Below are 14,441 nucleotides of genomic sequence, written 5' to 3' on the forward strand. Positions count from 1 at the left end.
CAGCATCCCATACGGGTGCCGGTTCAAGTCCTAGCTGCTCAACCTCTGAGCCATCTCCCTGCTAATGCATCTGGGAAAGCAGTGGAAGATGGCCCAAGTCCTTGGGCCCCTGCACCCACTTGGGAGACCTGGAAGAAACTTTCAGGCTCCTGGTTTCAGAGTGGTCCCACTCAGGCCACTGTGATTATCTGGGGAGTGAGTCAGCGGATGGAAGACCTCTCTCTGTCTCTCTCTACCTCTACGTCTGTATCTCTGCCTTTTGAATAAATAAATAAATCTTTAAGAAAAAAAAAAGAACTGACATTGCAACACTGAACATGCATGAACATGGATTACACCCATTTTAGGGATGAGAACATTGAATGTTGAGTCAGTGTAAAGAATGTGTGACTCAACGTCTGTGAAACAGGACGGTCCTAAGAACCTGATGGGGCACACTGTCGGGATCAGTGTGAGAGAGACTGCTGGAGGGACTAGGAGCTTGATAACAGCAGTCCTACAGTGAATCAACAGGAAGAGAAACAGCCTTAGCCACAGGGAGGACCCCTGAGGGCACAGATGGACGGCCCTAATGCACTCCTGCCCTTCCAAAAAGCCAGAGTGTTCGTCTCCTACCTAGGTGAGTCTCAGGTCTCTACCTCTGTGGGGGCTAAGAACCAAGCATACCCTCACAGTAGGCTTGAAGCTCAAATGAGATCATAGGGACGTTCATTCATTCATTCATTCATTCATCTATTCACATAACCAAAAAGTGCACCTACTGTGTGCCAAGGAGGCCAAGTTAATTGGACAAAATATCTGCTCACATTGTCGAGGGGGAAAGAAACAAACTAATGAGATAATGAATGACTATGTAATAGTGATCAAGGCTGTGCCTGCTTTGTGGTGGGTGGGACATTTCCTTCAGAAAAAGATTTTAGGACAGCTTTGTAGACCAAAAGGGCTTCACACGTTTGACAGTCATTCTTATTCTGCTTCTTTCCCCAATTTTTCTTCTCTAAAAAATAGAGGTCAAGACAGGACACAGGATAGTTAACTTAATTATCTATCCTCTTTTTAAAGATTTATTAATTTTATTTCAAAGGCAGAGTTTCAGAGAGAGGGGGAAAAGGGGAGAGAGACTGACTCTTCCATCTGCTGATTCACTCCTTAAATAGCTGGAACTTCTTCCAGGTCTCCCACATGGGTGGCAGGGGCCCAAGCACTTGGATCATCTTCTGCAGTCTTCCCAGGTATGTTACCAGGGAACTGTATCTGAAGTAGAGCATCTGGGACTTGAACCAGTGCTCCTAGAGGATGCCAGTGTCACAGGCAGTGGTTTAACCCTCTGTGCCACACATTGGCCCCTATTCTGCTATCCTCTTAAGCCTTATTAAAAATTTAAAATTAGTACAGTTTATGTTTAATGAATTTATCCTGTGTCTAGCAGTGTTCTAAAACTTTTTGAAAATTAAAAGATAATTCACATACCAAAAAATTCAGCCTTTTAAAAGTACACAATAGAGTAGTTTGTGTAACCATTGCTACCACCTAATTTCAGAACATTTTCATCATCCTACAAGGAACCTCCACATTAAGAATGTATCCTAATGCACACTACAGCCTCTGAGTGATGCTGATGTGTCAATGAGTTTATCAGTGGTAACACATGAACCACTCTGATAGCACACTCTCTCTCTCTCCCCCACACCCATCACTTTGCTTTTCAAATAAATAAATAAATATTTTTGGAAAAAGAAAATTAGACAATTTACATAACGTAATATGGAGTGGGATCTCCCCCACCGCAAGGCTTACTATTCTTGCTGTTTGTTGTCGTTGGTTTCAATGACTTTTCTGAATGAATTCTCAATTCCGTATCCTTCTGTGTGTTCAGTACAGAAATCAGTGGTCAGCTAACAGCTGGGCAGAGACTTCCTAGAATGCCTGTAACTAAGAAGTCTCCCCATCTCTGTGTTTTGAGGCACACTCTCAAAACTCAGCCAGGTAATCCATCATTCTGCCTTAGTCTTCACAGCGCCCCTCCCCCAACTTTTATATAAATAAATAAATAAAATCTTTAAAGAAAAAAACAAGTCAGCCAGCGGTAGGAGCTTAGGGCTCTCATGTCTTTCCTGTGTATGTGCCTGGCCCTGGCATGTGTATGACCCAATACACACACACACGGCCACATCACAGCTTTTGAAAGCTCCTCTGGGACATCTCATTCCCCATGTTTTCTTTATAAAGCTATTTGGTTCCCCCATGGTGTGCCCTAAGTGTCATGCCCTACCAAAGCAGTCCCAGAGCTCAACAACTGCCTCAGAAGGTTTTTGACAAAGGCTCCCAGTAAAGAGGCAAAAAAAAAAAAAAAAAAAAAGGCTCTTCAGGCTGGGTAAGCTCAGAGCCAGTTAAATAATGACAGCCGTGCAAGTGGGCTCTTCCAGGCAGCCTCTGACGGATGCAACACAGGCATTTTCAAAGAATGTGGCTTTGAAGGAGATTCCACCTTGCGCTGCTTCCACACTGCTAGAAGCTCATTTCCAAGGCTCCCGCAGAGCTGCCAACAGGTGGCGGGGGCAGGTAAGAATGCCACACACGTGGTGTTCTCACCAAGGTTCAGCCTGCCTTCGTGAAGCAACAACTCCTCCACGGTGCCAAGCCTTTGGTTAATTTCAAGAGTCCTGAAAAAAGTTGATTCTGTCCATTTTGGCCAGTTTCCTTGTTGTTTTTGTGGAGGTGAGAATTTTTGGAAGTCTCACTCCACCATTTTCACTGATGTCAGGTATGGTTTATTTAATTGCACCAGTGACAGAAGCCTGGGAGGCAGGAACTGTTTTATTTTGTTTAGCTAGTACCTCCACTTGGCAGAGCTGAAGTGCCCTGCCCAGGTCACATGGCCACCACGCGGTGGAGCCAGGATTCAAACACAGAGTTTGATACTAGGGGCTGGTGCGCTCACTGGCTTCTTTCATATCCCCAGAAAGAAGAAAACAGTGCTGGCTTTGGGGGGTCGGAACTCTGGATTCAAGCCCACTTTGCTGCTGCATCACTCACAGCATGAGTGTACCCTGCTCTCTGCCTCAATGTCCCCATCTGTAAAATGACCTGGTTGGCTCTCAACTCCTATTCTCTCCCAAGATTGTGGGTTACCCCAGAGCCTACAGTGCCCACCAGCCACCAGCTGGGCACCCTGGATGGGAGCCAGGCCTGGGATCTGCTCTACAGAAGACGCCCTGTCCACCCCAAGGCCTCACTTTGTAGACGGCTCTGGCTCAGCCAAGGCACCTCAGGGCTTTAGGGAACTCCAGAGTTGGCTTCTGCCAGCAAGGACTGTCACTGACCACAGGGTCCTTACTTAGCTGTGCAGTGGAGCCCAGATGACCAATTCCCCTTCTGCTTCCTGATGTAGGCCTCTCACGGTCAAGGTGAGCCAGGCCAGGAAGGGGTAGGCCTTGCTTCATCCCTCTCTCCTCCCACTTCTGTTCCGTACCTTAACTCCTCTTGCCACCCAAGTCTGCAGAAACCCAACCCTGCTCTCATGCTATGGGATACAAAGTTTTCTTAAAATTTTTCCCAAGTCCTTTCCTCGACTTATAAGACCCTACTGATAATATTTGGCTTCCTAGTTACTCCTCTGACCTCATCGCCCACTTCTCGCCTCCCTCCCTGAGCTCTGGGCACAAACACCAGGCACACCCCTACCTCGGGGACCTTGCATCTGCTGCTCCTTCGGCCTGGGACATCATCTGGCTACTCCCCACCTCCTTCAGATCTTCACTCAAACCTGCCCTGTCAATGAGGCCTTCCTTGGCCTCCAGAATTAAAATGTGCCCACCTTACTCCCAACCCCTCTTACTCCTGCTCACTCTGCTTCTGTCCTTAGGATGATTTTGTTCCAAGAACCAATAACTTGTGTTTTTGTGCCCAGACTCCTTTGAGCTGTCCTTCCTTTGCTGACCAAGCACTCCTAAGCACTGCAGCCCTCTGGGAGGTCTTGACAGCTGGGCCCTCCCAGATGACAGCTCCACCTTTGGTACCACTGAAGGGTCTGGCACGGAGCAGGGTGCCATGGAGAAGCAACCCAAAGCAGGAGAGCTTGCATTGCTGCAGATGGCATGGGATGCTCTAAGGGAATGGTGGTGCAGGGTGGCCACCAGGCCACAGACAAGGCAGGAGGAAACACTGCCACAGAGGAAGAAGGCCTCTGCTCCCTTTGCACCATCCTCACCAACTTGGGGTTTGACCCAGTGATTGGGAAACTCTTCCTTTTCTCTTGCCAAAGTCCAGCCGGCCCAGGACTTTCCACCAGGCCATGTGAGCAAGGTGGAAACTATGGTGGTTCTGGATGGGATGAAGCTTGCATGCTGGGCACTGGACCTCATCCCGGCCATGTCCCTGCTGGCCACACCCATGCCACCTACTGCCAGGCCAGTCCCAGAGTCGCTGCGGCCTGGCCAGCTTGGCAGCCGTAAAAGTGTCCATGAAGTGGAGGAATTGGGGTCATTTAGGGGTCGGCTGATTCCAACCCTCCTGGAGAGATGAGCAGCCCGCAGCTGGCCAGGGCAGGACAGCTGCCAAGGTCACACATGTGGTCAACACACACATGGCTTTAGACAGACCTGCGTTTTGACCCAGCTTGTATTGACCTTCAGAGTGGCCAAGGGCTGTCACCTTTGTGACCCTCAATTTCCTAATCTAAGGTGATGTAGGGGTCTCTCATTCACCAGGTTGTGACGACGATGACGTGCGGCAACACACAAATGACAGGTGCATGATCTGGCTACACTCAGCATTTGGTGACTCCTAGAAGAATCGGTGTGGAGCCCTAAAAAGAAAGGTCTCCGCTGGCTGGGTGCAGCCTTACTTGAAGCACGCCACTCTCCCAGCTCACTTCATCTCCATGCCAGCTCTGGGGGTGCTACAGTTAGTAAGCCCATTTTACAGATGAGGAAACTGAAACCTAGGCAAGTCGAGAAGTGCTCCACTTCCCCCAGAGGAGAAGCCTGGAATTTCTGGGCCAAAACAAACTGCAGACAAAACTGCAGCAGACCTGCATGAACCCTGCCCAGCTCACTGTTCTGCACCTCTTTGTAAATGGCAGGTAACCAACAGATGCAAAGGCTGTGTTATCCGTTAGAAATGACTTCCCTCCCCTCTGTGGAAAGAACTAGCTTTGCTTCCATTTATGATTCAACTCCTTTACCCCATATAAATTTGTCCTTTTTAAATGTTTCCTTTGAACCAGTTATAACATCTGTCTGTGCCTTCATTACTTAATGAGTGAAATAAAATTGTTATTACGTGCCCATTTTCACAGCTGAGAGTCACGATTTTGACCTTTTCTTGGAAATTATCTTTTCACTGGGCCTGAGAACTCCGTGCCTGAGACTTACTGTAATCGTGCTGGAAACCAACCCTCCCTTGGCTCCCCTGCTCACTGCCAGTGCTCAGAATCCAGCCCTGCCTTGAGGAACCTTCTAGATACCTTCAGGCAGGATGCAACTATCAGCCCCGACGCAACTATCAGCCCCCTGCTTATAAATGAGCAAAGTAAGGCTTATATAATAGGGAAAACAACTTGACCAGGTTACACAGTTAAAGCCAGCACTTCCTTCTTCCCGAGCACTGTGTGGGGTGTGATGCATGTGTATGTGTGTGTGCATGTGTGTGTGTGTGTGTGTGTGTGTGTGTACTACCTCTGGCTAGACTGTGAATTCAGCTCCAGGGTACAGAGAACATATTTGCAAATAGCCTGGTACTTGATGGGGGCCCAGGAGATGCTGTGATTAGAGCAGGGCCTGAAGGCCTTGGCAGGTGGCTCCAGATCTGGGATCGAGACTGGAGCCACACAGCTGGTGATGTCTCTGGCCTCCCCAAATCCCAGAGGACAGACCACACCCCAGGGGTAGCCCTCTTCTGTCACTTTCTAAGTCTCCCTGAGGAGACATTTTCCCAGGGCCATCCTGCTTGTAAGCTATGGAGCCAGGACTAGAAGCCAGGACGTCTGACTTGAGAGCCTGTGTGCTACTGCCTTCCAGCCTGGACTCTGAGACAACTTTGCTCTCAGCTGTGTGACCCTGTGGAAGTTATTTCACTTCTCTGAACTACTTAACCTCTCATTAAAATTGCTAAAAAAAATGCAATTAGATGATGTGTGCCTACTGCCAGACACATGGTAAATCCTCAATAAACAGGAGTTGCTTTCCAAGGCCTCATTATTTCAAATAATGAGCCACCGCTTGGGAGCCCTGGCTAGGACTGTGGGAGGCGCTTGGTTGACATCATCTCCAGGAATTCACCCAACAAGCCTTGCAGGAGATACTACTGGAATCCCTCCTTGACAATCCGATAAGTCATTTGTCCAAAGCTGCATGGTCTGAAAGCACTGAGACCGGGATGCAAACCCAGGGTGCCCGAATCCAAGCCCTAGATCCTCTCCCTCATTGTGCATTGGTTACTTCCTTCATCTACTCAACAAAAATGCACTGGCACCTACTGTGGGGCCTGGTGGTGTTCTGGGTGCTAGAGGCACAGCAGTGAGCCAGATATGCAGTCCTGTGCTCACCAATGGTACAGTTTGGGGAGAGTGAGACGAAGCTGCTGGCCTTCCAGAGTGAAGCTGGTGACCCATGCGCCTGCCTGACCAACATGGGGCAGCCTTGGGGGCTGCAGCTGTGCAGGTGTGGGATGGGGCAGGAGCAAGTCTGGGAAAGGATGCAAACACCTGCTGAGGACAGGGGCAGTGCAGGAGGAGGGTGGCCTCTGGTGCCAGTGCCGACTTCAGCTTTGGAGGGGTAAGGAAGAGCGAAATGACAATGGAAGTAGTTGCGAGCTTCTAGGAAGTATTTGGGGAAATGCTATGTCTGGGGGTACAATTATTTATGCAACTATCCCATCACTTGAACCTCCAATTATAATTGGTGTAACCACAAAGATCATTGCAAATGCAGACAGTGACAACTACATTACAGATCCAGTCATCTCCCAGCAAGGGCCCTAGTTGACTGAACTCAGCTCAGATCAAGAGACCTTGGACAGTTCTACTATTCCTCAGAAACAGATGCTCTGTGCCCCTTGGGACTTGGGTTCTCTGGGGACTGTCTCTCCCTGAGGTCAGCGATGCTCAGAGCCAAAAGCAGTATTTCCCAGTGTGAAGGCTGACATCACTGTGGGCACAGCCTGCTGGGGGGCTCCAGGCTAGGGCTCCCCTGATCCTCCTGGTATAAGAGTGACTCAGAACGAAGGAGTGTGTGCTTCACTTTGCAAGGCTGCCCTTTGCTGGTATTTTGGGTGGGCACTGGCGCTCTCTTGTGGCCTGCCTTGTCTCTGCACAGGTCCTCTGGGTGTCCTCAAGACCCGAGCGGTTTCTACACCCAGACTAATTGTCTCCACCCTGAATGCTTTTCCTTATACCTATGCTTTCCTTTCCCAGGAAAATTGGATATCCACGCACAAAAGAATGAAATGGGACCTGTACTCACATCGTCCCCCCAAATTAACTCAACATGGATCAAAAACGTAAACATAAGACCTAAAAGGATAAAACTCAAAATCATAAAGCAACAGAGATTCACACTAGATTAGCAGTGATTTCTTAGATATGGCATCAAAGACACAGGCAGCAAATAAGAAAAGTAGACAAATTATTAAAATTAAAAATTTTTGTCCAAGAAAAGAAACAGTAAAAAGGTAACCTGCAGAAATGGAGAAAATATTTGCAAATAAAATACCTCATATGGGATTAACGCACACACACGCAATCCCTAAAACACAAACAATCCAATTCAGAAGTCAGCAAGAAGCTTGAATCGATATTTCTCCAAAGAAAACATAAAAATGGTCAATGAAAGATGCTGAGCATCACCATCAATAGGGAAATGCAAATCAAAATCACAATGAGAGAGCAGTTCACACCTGTTAGGATGGCAACTACCCAAAAACCAAATGTAAGCACTGGCCAAAAGTATAGAAACTGGAACCTCAGTGCGTCAATGGTGGGAATGTAAAATGGTACAGCCACCAGTGGAAACCAGTTTGATGGTTTCTAAAAAAACTAAAAATAGGGGCTGGTGCTGTAGCACAGTAGGTTAATCCTCTACCTTCAGCGCCACTATCCCATATGGGCACCGGTTCTAGTCCCAGCTGCTCCTCTTCCAATCCAGCTCTCTGCTACGGCCTGCGAAAGCAGTGGAGGATGGCCCAGGTCCTTGAGTCCCTGCACCCACATGGGAGACCCAGAGGAGGCTCCTGGCTCCTAGCTTTGGATTGGCATAGCTCTGGCCATTGTGGCCATTTGGGGAGTGAACCAGTGGATGAAGACCTTTCTCTCTGTCTCTCCCTCTCACTGTCTGTAACTCTACCTCTCAAATAAATAAATAAAATTTTTAAAAAAGTAAAAGTATGGGCCAGCACTGGGGCATAGCAGGTAAAGCTGCCACCTGCAGTGCTGGCATCCCATATAGGCACCATTTCGAGTCCCAGCTGCCCCACTTCTGATCCAGCTCTCTGCTGTGGCCTGGGAAAGCAGTAGAAGATGGCACAAGTTCTTGGATCCCTACACCAGCGTGGGAGACCTGTAAGAAGCTCCTGGCTCCTGGCATCTCATCAGCACAGCTCCAGTCATTGCGGCCATCTAGGGAGTGAACCAGCGGATGGAAGACCTCTCTCTCTCTCTCTCTCTCTCTCTGCCTCTGCCTCTACCTCTGTAACCCTACCTTTCAAATAAATAAATAAATCTTAAAAAAATAAAATAATAAAAATAGAATTACCATACAATCTGGCAATGCCTATTCTAGGTACATACCCCCAAAGAAATGAAAGTAGAGTCTTTTTTTTAAAAAAGATTTATTTATTTTACTTGAAAGTCAGAGTTACACAGAGAGAGAAGAAGAGGCAGAGAGAGAGAGAGAGAGAGAGAGATCTTCCATCCGCTGTTTCACTCCCCAATTGGCTGCAACAGCTGGAGCTGCACCGATCCGAAGCCAGGAGCCAAAAGCTTCTTCTGGGTCTCCCACGTGGGTGCAGGGGTCCAAGGACTTGGGCCATCTTCTACTGCTTTCCCAAGCCATAGCAGAGAGCTGGATAGGAAGAGGAGCAGCCAGGTCTCGAACCGGCGCCCATATGGGATGCCAGTACTGAAGGCAGCAGCTTTACCCGCTACACCACAGCACTGACCCCCAAAAGTAGAGTCTTGACATTTATTCATGTTCATAGCAGCATAACTCACACAAGCCAGCAGGTGGAGGCCGCCCAAGTAGCCATCATCGGATAAATAAAAAAAAAAAAGTGTTATACCCAAACAATGGAATGCTATTTAACCTTATAAGGGAGGAGAATTCCGACTCAGCTGCAACATGGATGAATCTGGAGACCATTATGCTGAGTGAAAGAAGACAATCACGAAAAGATGAATAGAATATGATTCCACTCATACGTGCTATCTGAAGTAGACAAACTCATAGGGACAGAAAGTAGAATGGTGGTTGCCCTAGAGTGCAGGGTGGAAAAATGGAGGGTCATTGTTTAATGGGCACCAAGTTTCAGTTTTTGCAAGATGAAAAGGGTTCTGGAGATAGACGGTGATGATGGTGGACAACAATATAAATGACATTTTAAGAGTTTTTACTGCGGCTGGTGTTGTGGCATAACAGGTTAAGCCACAGCCTGCAATGCTGGCATCACATATGGGTGCCAGTTTGAGTTCTGGCTGCTCCACTTCCAATCCAGCTCCCTGCTAATGTGCCTGGAAAAGCCCCTGCACCCCGTGTGGGAGACTTGGATAAAGCTCCTGGCTCCTGGCTCCTGGCTTCAGTCTAGCCCAGGCCTGGTGTTGTAGCCATTTAGGGAGTGAACCTGTGGATGGAAGCATTCTCTCTCTAACTCTGCCATTCAAATAAATAGATAACACTTTTCTTAAAGTTCATACTTAAATTAGTTAATAGGATAGATGTTTTGTTATTGCATTTTACCAAAATGTTAAAAATCTTTAAAAAAAAAAAAAACAGAGCTACCTTAAAATTCTCTTTCCAAAAATAAGTTGTCTTTTCCAGGTACCCAGTATGCAGAGGACAAGGGGAATGGGAAGTCCTGGGCACCAGTCTGCCATTTGGTCGAAGCAAAGAACACCATTAGTCACATAAGTCTTCCTGGAGTGGGTGACGTGTCTGGCTGACAGAAGGCCAAAGGAAAGGAAGAATCCCAATGTTGAGTGATAGATATCAGTGCCTGTCTGGGCCCTGCCCCCTCAAACTCATTTCTTCATGGTTTCTAGGGAGACAGGGAACTTAGAATGTCCACATTGCTGTCACTTGGTGACCAGCAACAGATGGCTGCAGCCACCTGCCAGGTTCTTTCCATCTTCCTGGGCCCTCGTCTCTGGCATGGGCTCTGTTCTGCCTAGGTAGTAGGGGCCCATCCAGGGAGGCACCTGCCACTTGCTTGTCAGCCACTCACAAGTCTCACAGGGCAGCCTTGGACTCGCTGGTGGAGGTAAGTCCACACAAGGTGTGGGATTGCAAATCTCCAGCCCAGGTTCCTACCCAGGGAGGGTCCTGGGGCCAAGGGAGACAGAACAAAACACAGGAGACAGAGCTCATCTCATTCTTTCAACATACAGAGCTAGCACCTACTTCCTAGCAGTTGCTGGGACACAAACTTTTTAAGGTATAGCTCACCCTTAGTTGGGAGAGAGAGTCCAGAGGAGCCACCATGGCAACGCCCTGTTCACTCCTCAGTAGGGATCTCTAGGCACCAAAGACTCCTTTCTTGCTTGCTCTCAATTCTGCAACTACCTGCCAAAGGGCTTTGTATGATCCCAGAAGCAGCTATCTACCTGTTCCAGACACAGGTGTCGGTGAAAAAACCCCAGCCGACTCCCTCAGCTGGGAGCTGGGAGATACATCCTGTGCTGCCTCCAGAGCTCCCAGCAGGAGTGAGCTCCAGTTGCCCACAGAGTGGCTGGGCTGGATCACACCCTCCCTTCCCTTCCCATCTCATGTGCCCTCTCCCCTACTGCTACTTCCTGGACTCTGCTCCCGAAGAAACCCGCACCAAGACAGAATTAGAGAGTGTAACAGGGAAGCAAAGTTCAACGAGATAACGGCTACAATCAGGATTACACAGAGTGGAACCAAGGGTGGCAGTGAGGGAACTGTCTGCCCAGGTGCTGGTGTCCAGGGGTTGTACATTGTCTGTTTTTTAAAAAAAGCCTTATAATTAGTAATAAAACTGACCAAATGTCAGTGTGCTTTTTATTGCCACCATGAACCAGAGAGTCTAATCAACTTCAATGATAAAATTCTCCTTTCCACTGAGACTAACGGCTCTCACTGTCCCAGGCCCATCCCTTGGCATCCCACTGATGCCAACTGCACAGAAGAAAGAAAAATTAATTGTAGGCCAAAGAGACAAGGGGAGGCCTCACTCGGAAAGCAGCAATGACCTTCTGATCACACAGAACCAGCTGCATAACACACTCCGTGCCTGAGTGCATGCTCTTCCCTCTTACCTTTTGGTCCATAATCCAGTCCCAATCTTCCATCCACGTTCTGTACAGTCAGCCACCTCCTCCTCTGGGAAGCCCTCCCCGACCCCCACTCTGTGTTAGGTGCTTGCTGTGTGCTTACAGAGGCTCCTGAGTACCCCGTTATTAGGGAAGTTTTCACAGTGAGTTATCTTTGTATTTTTTTACCACTAGACAGAGCAAGAGCCATAGGAACAAGAATCAGCTGGCTCGTAGCAGGCATTTGGGAATAGGGCTGCCATTGCACAGGCATCTTTGTGCCGTGCATAGCCTGCTCCATCATCCATGGAAGTCCAGTCTATGAAAGTGGGAATGAATCTGCAAGAATTTTCCTTAACTGGGGAAGGACATTACAAGCAGAAGGAACAGAGCAAGCAATATCAGTGAAGCTGAAAGCCCAAGGCTTCTCAGTGGAAAGGATAAATAGCTTTACAGCACAGGCAGTATGCCTCAGATAGTTCTGTCACTACCAGCTTTAGCTTTAGCATCAATCAGAGTGCAGTCAGCTTACCTGTCTGCATCTCACACCTGCTCAGCCAGAACCTCAGCAGATGGGGCTCAAAGAACCTGGAAACCCTAGGACCACAAAACAGGAGAGGCACAGGGTCAGCTGACAAAGTGAGCCCTGGACTGCAAAGGGGGAAACTAAGCCAAGAATTCCTTCATGCAGTATTCATGCTTTGTTCCTCTCAGTAGGTGTGCATTGAGTGTAGAAGCCACCCAGGGGCAGCTGTGCACAAGACAGACATGGTCCCTACCACCGCTCTGTCACAGTCATTTAGGAAGACATTTTTTCCCCAAAAAAAGCAATAAATATCTAAAGTAGTATCCGGTTATGATGAATGCTTTGCAATAAAGAAGTCAGGGTAAGGGTTAAAGAAGTTTTTCTGGATGAGGTGGTCAGGAAAGCCCCCTGCTGAGGCTGGGGGGTGGTGAGGGAAGGGGCTCCTTAGAATGAAGGAGCAAACCATGAAGATGTTTGGCGAAAGAGCATTCCCAGCAGAGAACGCAGTACAGTCAGCCCTCTGCACCTGCACCTATACTGCATCTGCAGATCCAATCAACTGCACATGGTAAAAGAAAAAGTGCATCTGTACTGAACACACAGACTTTTTTCTTGTCATTATCCCCTAAACAACACAATGCAATAGCCATATACATAGCATTTACACTGTATTATGTATTATAAGTCATCCAGAGGCAAATGAAGATGTGTGTGGATTCCATGTAAATACCACACTATTTTCTATAAGGGATTTGAGCACCCATGGATTTTGGTATCTCAAAGAGATCCCGGAACCAATCCCCCTAGGGACACAAAGGCCTGGGGACATGTGTTGAGGCTCCCATGTGGTGGGGGAGCCTGGTTAGGAGGCAGCTGTAATGGTCCAAGTGTGAGATGCTGGAGACTTAGAACAAGTGGAAGTGCAGGTGGTGGGAAGTGCAGATGCAGAATACATTTTGAGGGTTGGGCCACATTGGATCAACAGCAGAGGGGAGCCAAAAAGTATGGCTGCCCCCAGCACAGGGGATGTGGGTCCAGATGGAGAAGATGACGTCAGCAGAGCACTGAGCTGGGGCAGGGGCTGGCAGACCACGGGGGAAGATTTTGCTCTTCCCCAGGGTGGAAAGGGAATCCTGTGAGGTCCTGACCTGTGTCAAATGAGTCTCAGGTTGCAGACTGCAGAGGAGCCCACAGCAAGGCAGGGTGAAGGGGGGCAGTGCTGAGGTTGGGGCTATCCAAGGGAGAGCCCACCATGGCATGTACGTGAGGAAACTACATTGATTTGAGTAAAAGCACTGACCGGACTTCAAGAAATGATAGAAATCACGAAGGAGAGAGGCAAAGAAATGACTGAAATTCGGTAGTGGGTCAGGAGTTTTGGCTCTGAGGGCAGAGCCAAGGCTTCTGGGAGAAGCGGCTTCAACCCTTTGTCATCTGCCAAACGGGCTGATGGAAAAAATGGAACTCCCTCGCATAGTTGTTGAAGGAGCTATGCAAAGGTTTTGGTACAGGATGCAGCTCACAATAAACACTTATAAAGGTTATCCCAGGAGCCAGACTGTGGGTTTCCAGAACCATCCAGGCCACTCGCTGGACGGCTGCGTTGCTTCGGTCAAATGGTCCCTCTGTGCCTCGGCTTCCTCGTCTGTGAGATGATTATAACACTAATACCAACTACCTAGGATTGTTCAGTAAGTGAACACAAGTAAAGCGTCTAGGCACGGCACGGCACACGAGCTAACAGTTACTGCGACTATTCCTGGGCCATATTCTCTAGCTTCTTCTGCACTCGAGCACTCCCCCATTTGCGGATAGGGAGACTGTGACTCACAGGGAAGCGTTCCCTCCTCAGGGTCGCAACGCCATGGCTGTAGCAGACCCTGAGGGCTGTGGAGGGGCTCAGGAGACTCTGGCTTTGAAGCGCCGCTTCCTGCACGCGCGCTCCCTGGAGGAACCATTCAGCATCGCGCTAGCGTTTCCCGTCCGGCGCGCCTTGCGCCGCTGCGCCGGCGCTTGCAGTTACTTCCGGCAGCTGCGTCCCACCCCTGGGCGTCTCCATTTTGGCGCTGGTGGAGTCCCGGGCAGAGCTACGGAAAAGCGGAGCCGAGGTAGAGCTCGTCGCGGGGCCACGCCAACTCACTGCACTCTCCCCGTTCCCTCCTCTCCCCGCAGAAGCTGCGGACGCTCATGGCGGGCTTGGAAGTACTATTCGCCTCGGTGGCGCCGGTCATCACCTGCACACAGGACGCGCTCATCTGTTTCCTGCACTGGGAGGTGGTGACCCACGGCTACTACGGCGTGGGTGCCAGCGACCAGGTACGCCGCGGAGCCCGCCGGGGTGGAGTGGGAGCCGTCCTCTGTCCGGAGGCCCAGGGCCCGATCCAGAGCCCCTGACCTCCCCCCTCCCCGGGGCATGGCAAAGCTGTGCCAGCC

General features: G+C 49.2%; 1 protein-coding gene and 1 long non-coding RNA gene across 3 annotated transcripts in view; one reads left to right on the forward strand and one right to left on the reverse strand.

Annotated features, from left to right (window-relative positions):
* LOC138844320 (uncharacterized) overlaps positions 1–14,032 on the reverse strand; it is an 88,664-nt gene extending 74,632 nt beyond the window's left edge. Inside the window, exons 1-2 of the long non-coding RNA XR_011379956.1 lie at positions 13,840–14,032; positions 12,015–12,079 (exon numbers count right to left, since the gene is read on the reverse strand). This is a non-coding gene — a long non-coding RNA (uncharacterized lncRNA). The remainder of the gene's footprint in view (positions 1–12,014; positions 12,080–13,839) is intronic.
* Positions 10,292–14,441, forward strand: part of PSMF1 (proteasome inhibitor subunit 1) — a 44,543-nt gene continuing 40,393 nt past the window's right edge. Inside the window, exons 1-2 of one of the 2 annotated variants that reach the window (XM_070051980.1) lie at positions 10,292–10,470; positions 14,181–14,324. In XM_070051980.1, the coding sequence (XP_069908081.1) occupies positions 14,196–14,324 (129 nt within the window). In that variant the 5' untranslated portion in view covers positions 10,292–10,470; positions 14,181–14,195. Of the gene's footprint in view, positions 10,471–14,016; positions 14,325–14,441 lie in introns of those variants that run through there. The other variant, XM_070051979.1, reaches the window with a different exon arrangement.

Source organism: Oryctolagus cuniculus, chromosome 11, assembly GCF_964237555.1.
Source record: "Oryctolagus cuniculus chromosome 11, mOryCun1.1, whole genome shotgun sequence".
In the NCBI taxonomy this organism is placed as follows: domain Eukaryota; kingdom Metazoa; phylum Chordata; class Mammalia; order Lagomorpha; family Leporidae; genus Oryctolagus; species Oryctolagus cuniculus.